The sequence below is a fragment of the Pelophylax lessonae genome (genome assembly GCF_965119305.1).
Source record: "Pelophylax lessonae genome assembly, chromosome: 1".
Lineage (NCBI taxonomy): Eukaryota > Metazoa > Chordata > Amphibia > Anura > Ranidae > Pelophylax > Pelophylax lessonae.
In genome coordinates, this window is record NC_138768.1 from 690415685 (window position 1) to 690438801 (window position 23117).

At 39.6% G+C, this 23117-nt stretch overlaps 1 protein-coding gene across 1 annotated transcript in view; it reads left to right on the forward strand.

Moving 5' to 3' along the window:
- The window catches only part of TLL1 (tolloid like 1), a 234205-nt gene that overhangs the window by 181275 nt on the left and 29813 nt on the right, over positions 1-23117 (forward strand). The window contains exons 16-17 of the mRNA XM_082268794.1: positions 9436-9616; positions 16823-16948. Of these exons, the coding sequence (XP_082124920.1) occupies positions 9436-9616; positions 16823-16948 (307 nt within the window). The remainder of the gene's footprint in view (positions 1-9435; positions 9617-16822; positions 16949-23117) is intronic.

Consider the following 23117-nt stretch of genomic DNA (forward strand, 5'->3'; position numbering starts at 1 on the left):
TAATTAGTTCCCCGATTGGGACAGATCTAATCGAGTGTGGTGGATGAAAGCTGGTAGCAAGTGGCAACGTGTTCCCTGCACATTCCTTCTGATAGGTTTTTGAGGAAACACTGCCTGTGCCTTCATGTCCCGTCAATACTATGTCGATATATATGATGGACACCCAATCATGGTTATATGTGAACTCCAAGTTCAGATAATTTTGGTTTAAATACTGGATGAATAAAATTAAATGTTCTTCTGAACCCTTCCAAACCATGATGAGGTCATCAATACCACACTATCTTTTTATTTTAGGGATTGTCTTTAAAAGGGGAACTCCTCCTATCACCCCATGTACATAATAGCCAGGGAGTGGGAAAATCTGCTCATTGTAGAGAGTACACTGAGTTCCCAGAATAGCTAGAGAACTGACCACAATGTGCTCTCCTGCTTAATGTGATCAGTTTTTATTAGGAAAGCAAAGGGAATAGCAGGAACACCAGGGATTTCACATGAAGAAAGCCATACAAAGAGAACAGGATACTTTCTCATATAAATACATGGTACAGCAGGCACATATCAGGAAAATTAAGTGTTGGGATAACAAAGCTTTAATCTCTCTAGTAAAGATCTAATTCCAGCCACAATAGGATGTTCCTTGACAGGGTGATGGGGTGTTTAACCATTAGGAAATCCACTGTTTTGGGGCTAAGAACCCCCATTCGTCCCCCCTGCTTCAAGTAGTTGCTTTATTTGAGTTTAAACATTGGGGTGGGGTCTGTAGATAATGGCCGATATGTCTTAGTGAGCCCCAATTGTCCCTGGAATGCTTTTCTGCATAATCCTCTGAATTCATTACAACCACTAAGAACCCCCTTATCTGTTTCATGGATCACAATATCCATTCTTTTTTTCAATACCTGTAACTCCAAAATTCCTGTTTACTCAAATTGGATTTAAAGGGGCGCTTTGGTCATTGCCATGCTTTCTTTAAGGTTAATTAACCCTGATTCCACAATGCTCTGGAAAACATCCACAATACTACCTCTGGCCTGACCTTTTTCGTATCTGGCCTGGATCAGCCTTTGACCCTGAGTACCATCAAGGGGCAAATGTTGACCCATTCGATTCTATTCCAGAGACCTCTAGCCTACCATTCTTCAAGTAAAACTTTTGTACACAGTAGCTCTCATGTAGCTCCTCCTCTGCAACCTCCTGTGACTCTATAGGAATTGTATTTGCTTCTGTCAACACTTCAGAAATCTCCTTTTCAACCTATTAGGGATATTCCCTCCACCTCACTCACAACATTGTTTTCCTTATTGCCATCACCTCTGCAAGCTTTGTGTCTAGCTGGCAGCTTTGACATGTGAAGATCCCTTGCTAGTTTTACATAAGGAAAAGGTGATGTGAGGCTTTGAGCCTCCTTCTTGAGCCTTGCTTAATTTAAAAAAAACTGACCCTTTTTTTGTGATTCCTGATGGTCCCGGTGAAGGGAAACCAGCATTATGTTCCACCATTTCTCAGTTGCTCAGACAGTTCACTCACTGTTCAAGCTTATGGTCTTAAGCAGGAGTGGGCAATTATTTTTCCCAAAGAGCCACATGAGAAATTGGGACCATTGCAGAAGGCCCAACTTAGCTCTGCATAATAATAATTTTGGACCTGAGAAGGTCCCTAAGTATGTAAACATATGGAAAACAAACACCCAGCATTAGGAATAATATGTACAACTTCTCATGAAATAGGTCTCTTTTAGACTGGTAGTCAGGGGGTTGTAAAAACGGGCAGCTAAGCCACGTTTTTTTACTTCTCCCAGCCACCCACCTGATCTGTAAAATAATAGTGGGACTGGGTTGTTCACATGCTGAGGCCATGTCATTTTTAACTTCTGATGCACAAACTCACCAGTATACCACGGATAATTAATTAACAACTAAAATCTTTATTGAAGAACAAATACATCACAGAGGGCATAGTGCAATGTTTCGAGCTATGCAGGGCCCCTTCATCAGGCATTTTTAAATTTAGGGTGCAGAGTTTGACAAGTGTCACCCCCTTGTCAAACTCTCCCATTGAGTTCAGTGGGGCCACACCGAAACCATGTGTAATGCACGCAATAGTGGTATGGTACTTATAGGGTTAAATCAGGTAGTGAGGAAGCAATATAACACCTCCTTGATGCCTGCCAAAGGCCCTCTGAAAAGCACTGTGACTGGAAAAAGAGAGCCTGAGGTCGATACAACAGACATTTCTGCAGATCTTAATCTGCAGTGAAGAGCAATTGAGCATCTCATGGGGTTTGCAGAGTGCAGGTGCTAACACAGGAAGAACTTGGCTGGGTAGCACAGTGGCGGGAGAGCATCGGGACATCTAGGCAATACTGTCCTGGCAGAATTGAGCCTCCCCACTATACTAATTGGTTCCTCAGGCTCACGCCTTCCAGTTCCTGCAGCTCCACACATAGACATCTGTTAGCATGCTTGCTCACTGAGGAAGCTGACAAGCTCAGAGAGGAATGCTGACAGTGGAGGCCGGATTGAGATGACCAGATAGCCATATTTGGCTTAGGGCTGCAGTTTGCCCAGGTCTTATCTTAACCACTTTACGACTGCCCTATTGTAGCTTTACTGAAACAGGGTGGCCGATGCGTGCAGAATCATGTATATATACATAATTTCATACTTCCGAGTCGGGGCAGTATGCTCCCACTGTGATTATGCACAGCGGGACCCGATCAGCAGGTACCGGGGACTTGATGTCTGTGGACACCCGCCAGTCATTCGTTACACAGGCAGATTGGCAGTCTGCCTATGTAAACAAGGCAGTTTGCCATTCTGTCAGTACAGAAGGCATGAATCCTGTGTTCCTGCAAAGCAGGGACATAGATCCATGCCTCCCCCTAGTAAAAACACCAGCCACACAGTGCACAAAACTGGCTTTGATTGCCCCTGATGTGACAGTGCATATTTTTAGCACTGATCACTGTTTTAGTGTCACTGGTTCCCAAAAAAGTGTCAGTTAGCGTCCAATTTGCAGATATTGCAGTCCAGCTATAAGTCGCTGATCACCGCCATTACTAGTCAAAAAATCAATAAATAAATACAAATTCCATAAAATATATCCCATACTTTGTAGTTGCAATAACTTTTGCGCAAACCAATCAATATACACCTAATGGGAATTGTTTTCTTGTGTTATTTGGGTACAGGACCGTGTAATTGTCAATTAAAGTAACACAGTGCTGTATTGCAAAAAATGGCCTGGTCATGAATGGGGGTAAATCTTTCATAGCTGAAGTGGTTATGGATCGTGTTTTGCCCTTTCCTTTTAAAGCTCACCCTACTACATCTACGAACGCCTCCCAGATTTGCAAGGCTGCCATCTGGTTTTCTGTTCATATGTTCTTTTAGTTTTTACAAGGTGAATATTCAGGCCTCGTCTGAGCACAGCTTTATGTTCTTTCGGGCAGCGTTTTTAGCTGCAAGCAGCCACCAGTTTCTTGGATTTTGTTAACGTGGGCCTGTATGTGTTTTGCTACTGTTGCCCACCCCTCAGTGTGACTGATTTTGGACATCTTTTTGTCTCTGAATCCTGTAACCTTTTATGAACAGCATTTTTGTACTTTCCACAAAGACCATTTCTTTGGGTTCATGTAGGGACACAGGTCCTACGTATATGTTTGTGCTCTTACTTCCAGTATTGCTTTGCTTCAAGCTGAGGCATGCTGGGAATAGAAAGGGGTAAGCTAGTCACCCTTTTTTGTTTGCCTTTGTCCAGATCCTCCTGTAGGCAACAATATAACCCAGTTGTCTCTGAATACTGTGTCTCTTAATGAATTCCAAGAACTAAATTTTTTGGGAAGTACAAAAATTCTATTAAATCAAACAATCTGAATTGAACATAGCAACCATCCAGATTATCCCTTTCACGTTCCTAATGCAATACATTTCAGAAAGTCTGCTGTGTGAAGCCATATACAATTCTCAAAAAAAAAAACAGATCATAGTCCCAAATATCATTAGTTCTGATGAGTTCTGAAAACTGTCACTTTAAGCATTTTTATGAAGGCCGTTTTCTATCTTAGGTTGATTTTGGTCCTTTAATGAACCTGCAATAGATTAATGTAGACATTTGCATTTATAGCCTGGGATCTCACTGACATGTTTTTTTCACACAGCAGGGTAGCACATAAAATCACACATAATGCATTTCACACAATTCTTAATATGATAACTATCATGTTACTCTCCCCGGCCAGCAGTTACATTTGGCTTTAAGTATTGCACCAATTTTTTGTACGACAGAAGCTGTGTTCACACAGCAGTAATAAATGAAAAAACATTGCAACAAATCATTTTAATGGAAACCACAGGAAGGTAGCAACTTTAGCCAGGACTTTTTTTTTGCTTATTTTTTTTCTTCCTTCTGTTTTTCAGTAACCGACTGTGATTTATAGACCTTAAATTAATAACACACATTGAGCCTCAAATAAACTTTCTTAAGCATAGTTGTGACTAGAGGGAATGACAACATTACTGCAAACAATTGGTGTATTTTCTGAAGCAACTTACATTTCATCATAAGAAGCTTAGAAAATTCCTGCATAAAACACTTTCTATCAAAACCATCAGATTATGTAACGGAAAAATAATTCACACATGGACATATTGTAGACAGTTTTTAAAATGTACTTTTCTTTCAAGATTTTACATTTTGGAAGTTAACTCTCTGGATGCAGAGCTGTACAAGGATACATATTATCAAAGAATACGTTTAGATTTTAGGCATGTTGTTGATAATGGTCTGCTAGGTCTTACAAGTACTAAGTATTGTTTATTAAGGTTAGGAGTTAGGGTTCAATGTAGTATGTCAGCCACTACAACTAGGACCAGGTACCTGACATGCACCCATGTTGCTGTATACCAACATAATTTTAGGAGAGCCACCCATCAGAGGGGTGAGTATAGAGTCTTCTTTTGCAGTCACTTTAATATCCTAAAGTAATTTTATGTTTAATGTTTTTAAATCTGAAACTTTCATTAAATTAATGCCTGATGATCCTGCTATGTCCATGTTAACTGACTTTTTGTTATGGGGGCAACCCCTATCTCCCAGTTGTTTCTTCTGCATTGATACCTTAACAAATGCACCCCAGTGGAGATTATATGAACTACAGTGCTATGAAAAAATAATAGTTCATACCATAATAACTAAGTGCAAGGAGTGCCTTGAATCAATACATCAATGCAAAAAAAAAAAAAAATCATAACAAAAAATGATACGCAAATCAAAAAGGTGCATCTGATTAAAACATTATTAGTTCATTTATCAAACAAACAATGAAAGAGAGAAAATAAATTGTACAAAACCAATCTAGTATATAGCAAAATAATCATAAATTCATTGTTTTTATTTTAGGTACTTATATAGGGCTGTCAATTTACACAGAGCTTTACATATATATTGTACACTCACATCAGTCCCTGCCCTCAAGGAGCTTACAATCTAAGGTCCCTAACACATTCATACATACATATAGTAGGGCCAATTTAGACAGGATCCAATTAACCTACCGGCATGTCTTTGGAAGGAAAGCTGAGTACCTGGAGGAAACCCACGCAGGCACAGGGAGAACATGCAAACTACAGTCAGGTAGTGTCGTGGTTGGGATTTGAAACAGGGACCCTTTTAGCAGGTCTTCAAGTGCCTGTGTTTCACACCCTTCAGGATGCACACCAGTGGTATAACATTACTTATCAGCCTTGGTTGACCACTTGTTACAAAATGGTCAAACAGCACAGGATAACAATTCTCAAAAGCCCAAAAATACCTTGGTATCTATAAATTTCGTGACACTCATAAAAAAAGGTCCCATTCAAAAAAATACCAGAAGATAAAGATCTCACAGTGTAAAACAACTTCTTTATTGAAAGGTCACAGTAAAACAATCTAGAGGTACTCATAAACAGAGTCCTCAGCCCAGCACTAAGGATCTGGAAGCTAAAGCCCCGTACACACGTACCGATCGTCGGCCGAACGATCGGCCGTCTTTTGTCTGAGGGCTGTCTTGTCTGTTGAAAAGTGAAAAAGACTGCACACGAATTTTGTCGGCCAACAACAGCCGACGGCAGAAGTGATGTCATGTGATGGTTAACTTTCCTGGTTTTTTTTCTTTTCTGAGCATGCCCAGTCTTGCAAATCTGCTGTCGGCCGAATTCTGTACTGACTGGCGAACAATCGGCCGTTCTGGTGTTGGACAACAAAAATTTTAATGCTTGCACGACAGATTCTTTTCGGCTGAAAGTGCGCTGTCGGCTGTCGGAAGCATCATACTAACAAGCCGAAAATCGGCCGATCGTTCAGCGGCCGAATCTTTTCGGCCGACAATCTGCACGTGTGTACGGGCCTTAGGACATTAAACATGCACCACATCAATGCATTTCCTGCTCTGAGAGCTGCCTCCTTTCAGTGTGCTGACCATGTGGTGATATGTGGCTATGCTGACGTTCATTGCATAGCAGCCCACCCTGAACAATGACATGCGATTGCTGCTGAATGTATGCATGTAAACAGCATCTGGGATGCAGGAGATTAGAAAAAAAGAAGATTAAAATAGTTTCTCTCTATTGTCCATTTAAGGACACAACTTCTTAATAAATGACCTAGGGTTATATTACTGCCTAAGGTAAAAATGAATACTAGGCACACAAAAAACTGGATACCAACCTCAAGGGGCTATGACCTCCTCCCACACCAATCCTGCTCAGTCTTGCTTGCTGTTCAAAGGAATGGATGTTTTCTTCTTTTCTGTTATATTTTTGCTTGAATTGAACAATTTATTTCTACTATCAACAGTCCCTGGTGGATTTAGGACAGATATTGGAAATTCTGAAAGTATCTTTAGTTAGCCAATGAACACAGGTTTACCCAGGCAATTAAGTATACTAGTGTTTTCTTTGTGACGGTCTTGTTAGCATACAGTTCTGCTTTTCAGGTCAGGCCAGTACACCTGAAGAGTTTCACTTGTTGCCATTCCTAAAGACTCACCTGTTGAGAGTATCTGATGCAGGCTATATGTTGGGTTAGCCATCCTTCTTTTTATTTTACATGAGGTTGTATGCATGTTCAGTCCTTGCCAAAGTAGTGACTGCTTATGGCAAGGCAGTGTGTGAGGGGAATAGAATAAAATCTGTCCTTTTCTGTACTGATCTTGGCTTGGAGACTTTGATTAATGGAGGCTAAACATGCTGGGCCCTATATTCAGGGAACAGAGCAACTCTCCTGCACTTTTATTTGTTCTGGCCTCCAGGTGCTGTTTATGCCTATAACGCCAGTTTATTTTCCACTATCTTTCTCAACCAGGACCTTGTGCAAATAAGCACAGGGATGAAGCTAGAGCACAGATCAAGCCCCTTCCCTTCCTGTAGTTTCTCCAATGTAGAGTACATTGAAACAGTTGTCTATATACTACCTCCAACAGCCTGCACTTGGAAACACCCAGATTTTGCCGTAGATACAGCCCTTGTGGTTCATGGGCTCTGTTCGCAGTGTACCACCTAGCACACCTTGCTCAGGTAGTCTGTGAGTATTCTTGGGGGGAGTGAGGTAGCTCTTTTTCTCTTAAATGTGCAACAACCTTCTGAGTTTTAGCAATATGTTTGGCTCTAAATGGAAGGGTGACCGGTGTCGCTCAAATTAGAGGTGAAAGCTAATTCCTGTGTCCCAGAACATGGGGTGCAGGTTTGTCCTAATACCAATCAAGGGGGTTAGTAAATTTAAAGAGGAGGGATCTCTGCTACCCCCTAGCAGCCCAGGTGAATAAATGGCCTCCCACTAATGCACTTTGCCCCGGCCCACTGGGTCTTAGTCATAGGCCAGTGGGAAGGCGAAATGCATCAAGGTGTGTGGTTTGTTAGAGTCACGTAGGCTGAGGCCACTTTTTGTCATTTATTTACCTTGGCTGGTGGAGAGTGGCGGTGATCCTTTCACCTTTACATATAAATGGAAGGGCATTTCTCCTGTAGCTGATGGTGACGTACCAAATCAGGACCTATTTTGCACTATGTGTGACATTGAGCTTGGTGCATCGAATGACTATGTCCTCTGCAAATCTTGCAGACCTGAGGTGGAACAATCTGCTCTGGCAACCCCTTTCTGATCCCCCTATTGCTTTCATACTTTGATGCCTATTCCCTTTCCTGACTCACAGATGAAGTTTTTCTTCTGTTATGCAAGATTTTATGGCACAGTTGGTACTTGTAGTTCCTCCTGATCACGGGCTTTAAAATGCCCACAGCTACCTTTCCCGGTGGATTCTGACATAGAGGTGCCTAATATCTCTGATTCTGTCGGGAAAATTTTAGAGAACTTGTTGTCAGATGTGGAGTCCCTCCCTTTTCTAGAGTAGGAGACCCCACCAGTTGAATCCAGTCAGCAGCTGTTTCACCAAAACCATTTCATTTTAATTGAGCCAGTATTTCCCACTCTAAACATGGGGGACTCCACTGTCCTTTCCCTAACACAGTGTGTGGAATGTATACTCATCTGTAGGTCTGTAGTGATAGTTTCCGGTGTGGAAAACTGGCAGACAGATTTTTTCAGTAGATAAGATCTGGACCTGTGCAAATGTGGATTTGCTAGCTTCCTGATTTAACAAGAAACTGGAAAGATTTGTCTCCAAGATGTGGGGCCCAACAGCGGATACAGCAGATGCCCTTTTGGTGCCGTATCAGTATGCCCTGTTTTATGCCTATTCTACACTGAAGCTTTTGCCTTGTCTGCAGGAAAGTATAGAGGTCAAGAACATTCCAGTCATTCTCATAGCTATGGATTGACCTTGGAGAGTAGTACACTGACTTGTGAGTATGTCAATTTTACCATGTGCCTTCTCAGTGGGCCAAAATATTTCTCTCCTTTAGTTGGGGGTGGAACTACACTTGGCCATTAGTACCATCAAGGGTCAGCTTTTTGCCATGTGCATTATTTTTCATTGCCCTCTTGCTAATCATTCGCTGATCCATACTGTTATACAAGGGTGTACAAGTTGCTTCCCCTGTTAAGACTCCCCTCCAACTGAGGGGTGTACATCAACTTCTAATAAGGAAAAATAAACATTTACACCTACCAATTGATTCTGAACATCCTTTTTTTTTTTTTTTTTTTTTTAATAATACATCAAAGTCTTATTTAGTTTATATAAAATCAGTGGATTATAAGTTAACTCATATGGATCCCTCAAATGTGTTTAAAAAAAAAGCTTGTAAATTAATTTAGGAGTCTGCATCATATAATTGTGTTTGCTATTTTTCTACCTAAAATGTATAGTTTTTACATTTAAATGGGAAGATTATAACTCCGTAAATAATTTTAGAAAAAAACAAATGCTTCATAACAAATGAAACCTTGGTCTCTTTATATATTTCCTAACCCTTTTGAATATTTTGTCTTCAGGTCTGCAAATATGATTTTGTGGAGATAAGAAGTGGGTTATCTTCAGATTCCAAGTTACATGGAAAATTCTGTGGAACAGAAGTGCCTGAAGTCATTACTTCACAATACAATAATATGAGAATTGAATTCCGGTCTGACAATACGGTTTCAAAAAAGGGCTTCCGTGCACACTTCTTTTCAGGTAAGGTAATACCTTCCTTTGGTTTTTGCCTCTCTATATGTTTGTTACATTGGAATTGGTCAAGGTGCGTTTTGGCAACCAATTGCATTTCATCTGTAATTTTTCTAGAGCCATGTAGAATACAAAAACAAGCATCTCTGGTGGTTGTACACTACACATACTTTCCTCCATATTTTATATGAACACTTTTACAGGCCAGAAATAAAGAAGGAAAAGTGTTTATATTGTAAGCAGCGAGTAATAACTACCAATGTTTTTATTTAAAGTGGTTGCAACTTGCAAACCTCAGAAATGAAATTTGAACAAAGCATGTCTCTCTATAGTGTGTACTTGTCTAAATCCAGAGTACTTATTGTAATTTCTGTCTGTTGTTTCACTCCATTGCACTAATTACTTCTAACAATTTTCCTGACACAAAAAGAAAAAAGGTGACAGGGGAGGGAGCTACAGCACACAGTCTGTGATTGATAGCCTCAGCTCTGTTCCTGTGTTCTGTGTGAAGAGGGTGTGTACCTTCCCTCCAATCAGCTCTCAGCTCTCCTCACTGAGCTCTGCAGAGTGTAACTTTAGCTCCTTCCTCCTGGTTTCTGGAAACTCAGACAAGCTGTATACATTCTGGACTTTGAACAGATGTAGAGGAGAAAGGGCTGCAAATAAACATGTGCAACTGTTGTAGGAAGACTTGTTTGATCTCTGTGTTTTACCTGAGGCTAGTCACCTTACTGGGATATTTGTAGGGGTTTACAACCACTTAAAGGCATGTTAAAATATTAAAGATAAGAACAGGATTTACCTTCAGAATATTTAAAACAGATTGCACAAGTGCACATAAAAAAGTTTGGTAATCAGATCTTTCTCTAGATTACTCAGATTAAGATTTTCTTTTGTGACACTTAAAGCGGAACTACACCGCATCTGAGCACCACAAACCAAATATTTAAATTCATTTTTTTTATATCCAAAGCAAACTCATCCATCCATCCATGTCTCAATGTTTTATTACACTCAGAAGTCACCTTGAAAACACCCTCAAGCCTTTCTGGCCGTTGCCATCTTGAGTAAGGGCAGATGCTCTTAAGTCAGGCATGCTAGCAGGAGGGTGTGCTTAGCTTAGAAAACCTCTCTCCCCTTCTATAGACTCCTGGGATACATGACATCAATAGACCTTGAAACTAGGATATAATTTGAAAACAAAGTTAAAAACAAATAAATATAATATACTTTCCTACCTACAGTATTTACTAATGCTAGTAGCATAAGGATTAAAAATAATCAATGTGTTGCCTAAAAGCATTTACAAAATATTTTTTGTAGCACAGGCATCGTCGTTAGTCCAGAATAGGAAGTGGGAATTGCAGTGCATTTCTGGCAGTATCAGCATGTATTTTTCTGTACGTCAAGCATTTTTAAAGAACCAGTTCATGGGAAAATGTGCATGTATTGCAGGGGTTTTAGAAATTTTGCCCTGATATACACTTTAGCTCACCTTCTTTCCTACACAAAGCTAACCTGGATAGAAATAGAAAAATTAAATGGAAATATATTTGTATGTATAGTTGTCTCATATAAAGTAACTTCCTATTTATTCGCTTAAAGCACTTTTAGGCTCTGTACACCCATCCAAAGTTGCATCAACGCTGCCCCAAAGTTGCACTCCAAAGTCGGCGCAACTTTGGAGTCATACAAGTGTGAATGGAGACTTAAGAGCATATTTGTATAGTATTGAAAAATTACTGTCACTTTAACACATATGCACAGAGAAGATTTGCCTGGAGTGAATGATAGATTCTGTAAATATACCCTTTAAAGCATATCTAAAGCCAAAATGTTAATATTATTATTATTTTTTTAATTTTTGATAAAGTGGTTAGAAATCCATGTTGGGTAGATTCACTTTCTTTATTTTTCCTGGTGACCATTGTTCTCAATGAAATGAAACATGACTACAAAAAAAAAAAAAAAATCCTGACAAGGGAATTAACCATTACCTTCTCTATCCAAAAGGGAAAAAAATTGGCTTCAGAAATGTTCCAAGGAAAATACGTTAAACATAGTACATCATTTACACAATGCTGCTTTAGATTACATTTGCTATGAAGTTAAAACAAATATAGAATCAATCAAAATGTAGTCATGCATAAGGATACATGTGTATCAACAAGTTATATTCTGCATTTTACAGCTTTAAGTTGATTGACTTTTCCTTTCCATTTCAAGGTAAAAGCAAGGTAATTTGAGAACAGTTTGCAGTGCCTATAAAATATTAATTAAATGTGTTTGCAGAGAAACCTTTATCTGTAATATAGCTTCTGCTTGGCGTAGTTTCTGAGTATTTTTACATCCCTATCGATATTTTCCAATGCCTTAGGATTAGATGCCTGGGTCCTGGCCCAGGTTCAACCACATTTTGTTAAAACTAAAAGATTTTTGTGGTTTGTAATTGGGATCTTCCAACCAAATTAAAGATGAACAGAATGCATGGGCTTAACATTTAAAGGTTTACAGGTAAACCAGTAACATCTGTGAACATTTGAAAAAAATAATTAATAAGTGTAATCCTTTTCTAAGCAGGTATTTATCAACAAAAAGTAATGGTACTTTTCTTTATACAGCTATTGTTTTTTTCGTGCACATTTGTTTTTCCAGTCTGTCCTGTGCTTTGGCTAGTAGAAATTGATCACATTTAGCAGAACAGGTTGTAATGTTGAAGAGATTTCACCACTCGTCTAAGTGGCTTTCTCAGTTCGAGGGATCCTTTTTTCCTCAGTTCTAAGCCACTTGGATGAGTGATGAAATGGCTTCAACATTAAAAATGCTTTTCTTCACTAATCAAATTACAACATTTGTTAGTAGATTATAAAGGGAAGTGATAGAATTTGTAAAAAAAGGAGAGGAGTAGCAAAGGTTCATGATAATACCATGCTCCTACTCTAGGGCCCACCTAGTCTTATCCAAATACATTCTCCCTTACTATGAAATTGAGCAGTTACAACAGTTCTTTTGGTGTAGGGGGGCATACTGGTAGAGGTGGAGGGGCTTATAGACATTAGCAGTGTAGATAGGTGTAGATGAGAAGCTCTGAATTGGGGGCTTTAGGCACAGTACATATTGGGGTGTGTATGTTAGATTCAGAGAAAATTATTTGGGTTGGGGATTTAAAGTCTGCAATAGTGGATACAAGATTAAAGCTCAGTGCCCTGATTCCTATCCTTCACCATTGGCCAGGTTGGTCAAATTTTGGCATTGTATCGAAAGTTGTATGTCAAAGAGCAGGGATCAGTTGTATTTTAAATTCTTGTTACACAGTCCTACAATCCCCAAGAAAATAATTTCCATAACACTATCATAACCTAAATCAAAATCCTAATGATGATGTCTTGGGAAGTTTATATATTTTGCTAATGTTGAAGTTAACCTGGTCATTGGTCAACAGGTTTTCTTCAATGCTGGATCCAGAAACTACATATACTTACCTGAACTTCCATTCCAAACCAGACTCCTCACACACACTTGCAAGTGTTGGCTGCCTGAGCAGCCAGTCAGGAAGCCCCAGTGCTGTCAAATGATATAGAGGGGTGTGAGTCACATTGTTCCCCATACCTGCTTGGGCAAAATACAGGTTTGCTAAAAGATGGCTAGAGTCATCTGATAATTTTAAACTGTAATACACTGCAGCAAACTACCACAGCCTACTGACTTAAAGGGATTGTAAAGGTAGAAGTTTTTTTTTTTTAAGTATATGCATTCTATACATTAAGATAAAAAAACCCTCTGCACAGTCCCCCTCAGTCCCCCTAATACTTACCTGAGCCCATCTTTATCCAGTGAAGTTGCAGGAGTGTTTCAGCTGCCTGGGACACCCCTCCTCATTGGCTAAGACAGCAGCACGGCGCGATTGAGTCCCACTGATGTCACTTAAAGTCAGTCAACAAATCAGGGGAGAGAGGGGGCGTGGCCGGGTCACAGCTCTGTGTCTGAATGGACAGAGGGAGCTGTGACTCGGCTCGGGTGCCCCCCACAGGAAGCTGCTTGCTGTGGGGGCATTCAACAGTAGGGAGGGGCCAGTAGCACAGAAGAGGGACCTGAGAAGAGGAGAATCCAGGCCACTCTGTGCAAAACCAACTGCACAGGGCAGGTAAGTAAAACATGTTTGTTATTTAAAAACTAGACTTTACAATCACTTTAAGAAGAAAGAAATCAGTGCTGGAGGTATCTGGACACTCACCTCTTTTTGTTAGTGTGAAAATATATTTGCCGGCTGAAGAAAGCTTTTGGGGGATAGAAAATGCCTTCAAGTACAAGCCACAGTCTTTGCTTTCCTTCCCAATTTATATTGGCAAAAATGTATGCTGTTATTGATAACAATACAATGTGCAAAAAACAACATACTGTATACTTTTGTGAAATTGCTGTTAAAAAAATCACATACATTTTACTAAATTATTCTTGTACTTTTGGTAAAAAAAAAAAAAAAAGGAAATACACTGCTAATTCAGTTTGAATATATTGTACGCATTAATAATTGTGTTTTATATAAAGTATTACATATTGCTTTTTTTTTTTTTTTTTTTTTCTATAGCATACCACAGTTTTGCAATGTGTATATTTCATCGCATATAATGTCCTTGTGTATAAACTTTTACTTATTAAATTATTTTTAGAGACTGTGGACACTTGGGAATGATAATGTTGCAGAGGGGTCACGTTTACTGTCCACACTCATTTCTTTTGCTGTCGCTGGTACATTTTTGTTCACAGACAAGAAAGCTGCCTGCAAAGAGAGAATTTTTATTTTTGAATCTTGCAAGGACTTGACAAAAAGTGTCCCGTCAGGTCGTGTACGTATATTTGACAGACTGGTGGCCTCTGAAAGGATCAGAGGTACGACCACCCCGTAAGATTATTTGTGGTGGGGAAAGGATGTTTGCTTCTTCTTTGGTCCAAGGGCACAAACATCCACTGAAAGCTGGGGAACTGCTTTCTTCTCACTTACTCACAAATGACTTGGGGTTAACATATGCCCAAAGCATTTGTTTTCTAGACTTTATAACTTCAACTAACCACATGGGAATTTCAGATTGCTACTTTTTAACACATTTTTACACTTACTGCAGCAAGCATCCCTTAAGTTCATGTCATTATCTACATTTTCTGTTTCTTGACATCAAGTTCTGACCAAAATATTGGGAGCTCATCTATACAAAACTTTAAGCTAGAAACTACAGAACTGGCTGCCTAAAGCCATTTCTTACCTAGTCTGTGGTCACTATGGAAAAAGATTCATTTTTGAAGGTTCAAAATACTAGCCTTCTGAAACAATAGGTTGAGTTTCTATTGGTTACTCTGGTCTCTTTGTTTTAGTACGTGGTAAAATAATAATCTTAGCAGTGTCTGAGTTTCAGAAAGCTTGAGTATTCTATATACCATTTTCTTTCTTTGATGAGTGCTCTTTTTACATTTTACGTCATAATCAGTGATGGTATTTCCATGTAATGGCATTACACCAGGGCTAAATTTTAAGGTATTCCGAATAGAGCAAGAAATGTAGTTTTAATTATGTGGGTAATAATAATAATGCTTTTTTTATAGTTTATTCGTAAAACAGTTGGTTAGAACAAGACAGCATAGGCAATGGCTCAGTAAATCGCAGAATTTAAGTGGCCAAATTTTTTTTCTATTTTTGCCAATGTAAGCACTTGTTCTTCAGGTTCTTAAATGGGTCTATGAGCCCTGGCTGATATAAGTAAATGACAGGTAGGATAAGGCTGTGGGCAATAACCTTTGAGTCTCATGGTAAAGGGCTTATATTATATAGAAAATGCACGGCCAAGTATGAGCTAGGGTACCTGGTTAATTAAAAAGCCATGGGCTGTGGTAATAAAGACTCAATAACGTTTTTGAAAAATACTTGCAAGGAGTGAGGGCTTGTGCTGGCGCTGGGATCAGTTAAACTCCTAACAAAGGCAAGAGCTTTACATTTAAGATTTCTGCTCAATATTCTATGGGGTTGATTTACTAAGGTTGGAGAGTGCAAAATCTGGTGCAGCTGTGCATAGTAGCTAACTTCTAACTTTAGCATGTTTAATTAAGTTTTGAAAAAAAAAAAAGAACGGATTGGTTTCTATGCCCCAGATTTTGCATTCCACAGTTTAAGTAAATAACTCCTATTTATCTATTTATGTTTATGTACCGATGGATAGACTAGAACAGGTTAACGTGGTAGGGAACTTGTTTTTTTATCAGAGATATTTGAACTTGCAAAGCATTAAGGTCATCATAATGCCTTGTAAAATTAAAATAAAATACTAGAGGAAGAGTAGAAGTAGAAACGTGACTTTTTAACTGTAAAAAATGTATAAAAAAATTAATTTTGAATATACATTTAATGAAAACTCCCTTCAGCAACAATGGTGACTAATAAGCCCTTGAAGGATGACACATATGATAAAACTGTTAAGCATTGCCTTGTGTCGTCTCTAATTAATTGCTATTCATCTGCATTATGCATTGCCATGACATAGCTTTTTCTGTGTATGTCAAGACCAATCTGTCAGTTCAGATCTGAAGCCCTGACCAGGTCTGCTGGATAATGACATCTGACACATTCCTATTTTAGTGGATGCCTCTCTCTGGAATGGCTGCTGTTCAGAATCCTTCTTTATGCAGAAACACTGTTGACCTTCTGAAAATTGCTCTCCATCTTCTCATCTTTACTTTAGATCTAATGGTGGCAGTATGCATATTTAATATTAATTAATTTACCTAGTATACTGGCCTATAGCCATCTTTTTACATATTAATAACTTTTGCCTTTATGAATTGATCCCAAATGTATACATTGATTTGGTAAGATTATGTATATTGTTCTTTAGAGCAGTACATAATGCTAAGCTTTAAATAAACAAAACATGTTACCTGCAACCTTGTATTTCCTAATTTGTAGAAACTTCAACATCATTAAAATTTAGGTTCAGTTTTCTATATAATATATATTAAAATCTGATACATTTTTGAAAATGCATTAAAAAGGAAAAAATTAGGTCATCATGCTAAACAAATATCCACATTACCTGCAGAGTCATATGTGTACAAGATTACAGGCTGACATGGTTTTGCATGATATGCTTTGCTTGATTTAATGGTAATTTTAGGTGCAACATGATGTGCGGTTTCCAAAGGGGTAACACAAATGTTTCTCATCTGCAGACAAAGATGAATGTTCAAAAGAAAATGGGGGTTGCCAACATGAATGCATCAACACAATTGGCAGCTATGTTTGCCAATGCCGCAATGGATTTGTACTCCACGAGAACAAACATGATTGTAAAGAAGGTAAGAGTCCCAAATAGATCATGGCAATGCTACATTTTGTAAACCAACAAACTGAACTAAAAGTTCCTTTCACCTTTCAGCAATTTTTTTTGCCTTTAAAATTTAGTGAATAGCTCAGTAAGTATCTACAGCTTGCTCTGGTTGAAAAATATTTAGTTTAGTTTATTATTTTAAATTAAAATAAAGAGCATGTTTTTATCTATAGTGCAGCACAGGGAAAAAAGTGTACAATATACAGTATATTTAAAGCAATGCATACATTGATGGTATATATACTGTGTGTATATATATATATATATATATATATATACCCTATTTAAGTACCTTTAATAAATAAATAAATACACCTGTGTTTCCCCTCCAGTGGGAGACATTTAAGCTCTGTTCACACCTAGGTGTCCTTAATCATGGGCCGAACCACCACAATTCTTCCTGCGATTCCTGAATTGCTGCAAAACGCGGGATGCGCTTGCGATCCCATTACTTTCAATAGCACTCCAAATGCAGTGCAATTCTTCTGCAATTGTCGCTCGACAAATCATGCAAACAAAATCGCATGGCGTCTGTTGACCAAAAGAAGTTTAATTAGCTTCTAGGTTAAAGGCCCCATTCACACTGACAGACCGATCGGGACCATATATTGCTGTCTATGGAGTGGCAGATTGTCCGCTGACACCTGCCAACATCTGATCGATCCTGTCGGCTAAAAACAGACAGATGGGGATCTTCCCCATCTGTCCAGCGGACAGGCAGTCTGGTTCCATCCGACTGCCCCATAGAGTACAGCGATCTGTGTTCGTGTCCACTCTGCATCAGTGGAGCAGACATGGGCCTATCATACTGCTGGTACATACCATGGGGTTGAACGAAAAAAAAACCTGACAGCTCTGTTCCGAGCCACTGTTACAACAATCAGATGTTAGTACAGTGATTTGGCCTGCAGAGAGCTGTTGTTATCTGGGAGGGGGAGGGGGGGGGGCGGCCCCAGCAAGAACACTCTAGTCAGCGCTCTCAGCCATTAGCTGAGAGTGCTGATCGGGAGCTGGTCGGCTACTGGTTTTCCACATCTGACCAAAATATTTGGAGGTCATCTATACGAAAACTTTTTGGGACAAAACCTTAAGCTAGCAACTACAAAACTGGCTGTCTAAAGCCATTGCTTACCTAGTCTGTGGTCACTATGGAAAAATATTTGATTTTGAAGGTTCAAAATACTAGCCTTCTGAAACAATAGGTTGAGTTTCTAGTGGTTACTCTGGTCTCATTGTTTTAGTATGTGGTAAAATAGCAATCTTAAGAGTGTCTGAGTTTTAGAAAGCCCTATGGAGTTAGAGAATTCTATATGTTCTATGTCTGAAAGAAGCTGGTCAAATGGTTGGCTTCTGTTGGACCGGCTGCCATACACACGGGCCAAATGTCGCCAGACATTCTGCTAGTGTGTACTAGGCTTTATTGTCATAGCCTTATTGAACAGGCTGAGGTTAGAAGCTCATTGATTATTACTGAATACTGATTGCACAGTTGGTCCAGATTCTGTGTGCACCAGTTTTAGTAAATCTCTCCCACTGGAGGGGAAAAAACAGGTGTATTTATTTATGTATTTATATGTAAATCAAGTTGCGCTAATGTGATCTATGGAGGTATAAAGTCCACAAAGTCCCAATATTGATGACAGATGGAAAATATCTCGGGTAAGATCCTGAACTCGACTCCCTTAAGAGTGTACGCTTACCAGATTGAGGTAAGAATAAAGCGGATATGCTTAATCTTGTCACTTTGATAGATGATCCAGGCCCGTGTGAGCAGTGAACTCAGAGATCATTTGATCATGTAAAAAATACAAACAAACGCAATAGCGTAAAACCCAACAAAAAAATATATATAATATCACCTTGAGTGTGACTTAAAATGGAGATTGGGAAACGTGTAAAAGGCTGCCACCAAGATAGCAGAGTGAAACAAAAAAAATTTTTTTTAAAAATTTAAAAAAAATTTTGGGTTGAATAACCCTAACAAAACAGATGCAGGATAAGGTGCAAAAAATATTCCAGTTGGAGTTGCCTCTCACCAGACAAAATTAACTTATAAGCCCAAGTGAAAGATAAAGTGTTGAAGATGTGTGTTTGGACCATCACCAACTAGATCAGCCTCTTACCAAAAACAAGTTTAAAGCAAGTGTGTAGAAATCAATCCAAGTGACACAGGATGCAATACCAGATAAGCACCAGTAGGGGTCGCCTCTTACCAGATGTTACACTCAGTCAAGCTTGTATGGAAATCAATAATCGGGGTCCAAACATGAATTCTGGGATCCTCGCTTTCAACCATAGATTTGCCCAATCAAAAAAGAAGAAGAGAGGCTCCCATAGCGTAAAACCATACAATTTATTGATAATAAAAAGGAGTAACACTTACAGTGTAGCACGAAAAGTCAGGCAGAAAATGTGCAGCCGCCGGCCGGACGGCTTCGCTCGCCCGCACTCTCTAGGTCGCTGTTAGATGACGTCAGTACGCCGTGCCCTGACGACGTTTCGTCACAGATGACGTTTTCAAAGGTGCGGACGGCGTACTGACGCCACCTATTTATGCAGAACGATGGACCCAAAAACCGGAAGCAAGCGAGCACCGCTCCGCCATCTTAAGTGGGGGAATCAGGACCCGAGCGGTAACAAGCATGCAACCGGAGATTGGCACCCAAAAACTTATTAAGAACCAATCTGAGAGTTGTGATACCCCACAGATGGCTAAACATATAAGATGCTTAAATCAAAAAACAACAATGTCACGATACACATAACCACTTATGGGGCATTCGGTAGATCACCATCTAGTGGCCAAAAAACAATATGGCAGTGATATAAAATTTAGAATCACATCAGAACAGCGGCTTATTTGATATGCCAAATTAATGAATAACCATAACCAAATAGGTATGAATTACAATTGTAATTAATCTTATATCGAACCAGTTGAACATACTTCAATGATTACTGAACACATAAGTATCCAGTAGAATATATGTGAACCCATATGGTACCGATAGGATCCTAAAGGGTACAAACCCATATAGATTGACCAGGTGCAGTTATAGCTGTTCTGTGGTGATATATGTTATAAAACAATGATCATTAAAAAAGAGGAATAAAAGATAAATTTAAAACTGGGAACCCAAACAAACTATATATATTTATGCATTATCTATAAACGCATTGGTTTCAATATCTACATTGAGTCCAAACGGTACGTATGTTTTAACCCGATGTATCCAGGTCATCTCCAGCTTTGAGATACCTCTGACCAGAGGTTCACCTCTCCAATGGGGTACAAATTTATCTATCCCAAGGAATAAGGTATTCTTGGGATTTTTGTCATGAACAAGGGCATAATGTCTAGACACTGAGTGTTTAGGGAAACCTTTAAGTATATTGGATATATGTTCATTAAGTCTCACCTGTAGTGGTCTTTTGGTTCGTCCAATATATTGAAGCCCGCATGGGCACTGGAGCAGATAGACAATACCAGTGCTCATGCAGGATATGAATGGCTTTATAGCATGTGCCCTACCTGTACTTGTAGATGTAAATTCTTTTACTGTCCTACATTTATTAGAGCTAAAAGAACAAACACGGCATCTCTTACATCTATAGAATCCTGTTAACTGGCTCAGAAAGGTGGGTTTAGGGCCAGGGGGTTCTAAAACATTAGGTGCCACTTTGTCTCTCAAAGTGGGGGCCCCTTTGAATACCACCCGTGGTTTAACAGGCAGGGAGCTGCCCAAAACTGGGTCATTACCCAGAATGTGCCAATGACGACTTACAATATTTTTTACACTCATGTGTTGAGTTGAAAAAGGGGTAACAAAAGGTAAATTATATGAGGAGTCTTGATTAACAACTTTCGGCCTGTTAGATAATAACTGAGTTCTATCCAATCTACTAACTTCCATAAGTGTTTCTTCAAGAAATTGTTTATTGTATCCTTTGTCGAGAAACCTCTCGGTAAGGATACAAGCCTGAGATTGAAACTCTTGGAAGTCGCTGCAGTTACGCCTAATACGAAGGTATTGGCCTTTGGGTATGGCCCTAAGCCATGGTGCATAATGACAACTATCGACAGGAATATATGAATTCCTGTCGGTTGTCTTGAAATATGTGCAAGTGGAGAAGTGGCCATCCTTAATGCTGATAGTAAGGTCAAGAAAGTTAATAGATGACTGGCTGCACTCATAATTTAGCTGGATACCCCGATCATTAGAATTCAAAAAGTCCAAAAAAGAAATAAGGTCACTGTGGTGGCCATCCCAAAGGAGGAGCACGTCATCTATATACCTAGCCCAGAGCAGTATCTGCGGCCTGCGGTGGGAATAGATGACGTCCTCCTCCCACTGGGCCATAAACAAATTGGCCAGTGACGGGGCATATTTAGCGCCCATGGCCACCCCAGTGACCTGTCGATAAAATTGTCCATTGTACCAAAAATAATTGTGGTGAGTTGCAAACTCCAGTAGCTCCATAATAAAGGATATCTGAATTGTTGGTAAGTCAGAATCCCTATTGAGGTACATATTGACCGCATGTAACCCCACACTGTGTGGAATGATTGTGTATAGAGAAGAGACATCGGCTGTAACCATCCATAGTTGATCAGAGGGAGTTAAACTTATTAGGAGGTTAATAACCTGTCTCGTGTCCTTAATATAGGAAGGTGTGGTTTGCACCAATGGCTGTAAATAAGAGTCAATGTACTTCCGCACCTGGGACGTCACAGAGTCAATGCCACTGACAATGGGACGACCCGGGGGGAAGTCAGACTCTTGTGCAATTTTGGTAGATAATAAATGACCGGAGTGCGGGGGCACTTAGGGATCAAGAATGCTTTCTCTTTTTTATTTAATATATTTTGATTATATCCTCTCTCTACAATAACCTCCAAAGTTTTTTTGTAGGAAACCTTCGGGTCTCTGGATAACGGAACATAAGTTTGATTGTCACCCAAGATACGTTGCATTTCTTGATGGTAATCACTGCGGTCAAGCACAACTATCCCTCCCCCCTTGTCTGCCGGTCTAATGACCAAATCCTTATTGTCACACAAGGAATCTAGTCCTTTTTGTAGGCCAGCAGACAAGGAGGTACTGTGTGGTTTGATCTTATCAAGATCTCTCAGTACCACGTCCCTAAAGACTTTCAATGATGGAGCTAGGGATCCAGGAGGGTTAAATAATGAAGCATTTGAAAGCCCAGAGTGTTGAATTTCAGAGCTGATCAAACGGTTCTCTTTAACTGGATTGCTTAATATGTGTCGTTTGATATTTAGCTTCCGCACGAATTTATGGACATCCATGTAGGTATGGAACTTGTCCAAACGTTTCGGAGGAGCATATTTCAAACCCTTATCTAATAAAAGTTTTTCAGGTTCCGTTAAAACTGCTTTACTAAGGTTAAAAACCCCCGCCCCAGCTATGTTTTTACTTTTTTTAAGTTGGATGCGCCTGCCTCCTCTGCTTCCTCTTGAGGTTCTGCGGGGCGCTTGGTTCCTTGAGTGGCCCTGGGAAAAACCCAACCAGGATAACTTTGGCCAGTGGAACATTGGGGGGTTGGGTTATCTGATACTATTTCCCTAGGAGGCTGTGAAACGCCCTGGTTTGGAGGAAGTTGATTGTCGTTAGGACCCTCATTATCTTTCAAAGGGTAAAATCTATTTTGCAATGGAACATTATATTGATAATGGTCCTGTCTAGTATCAGATCTATTATGCCAGTTGGATTCTCTAACTGGGCCCCTACCACGACCTCCAGGTGGATCATACCAGTAGACATCAGTTCTGGAGGGACTATGGTCATAACTACCATAAGGAGGACGTTGGTAGCCATACTCAGAATTGTGTTCCCTAAAATGATGAGGAGGTTCTGAATAATTGTAAGGTCCCCTCCTCCACTGTGGAGTATTAGGGTAACTAGTTGGATGGATATAGTCTCCTTGATGGTGATTTGGAGCATTAGATTGATTACGCCCACCATGTTGCCAGTTCATGTTATAACCCTGATTATTATACATGTTGGCAGGTTTAGATTGGTTATGGGGTTGTTTAACCTTTTTAGGGTTCGGTCCCCGCAGTGATTACCATCAAGAAATGCAACGTATCTTGGGTGACAATCAAACTTATGTTC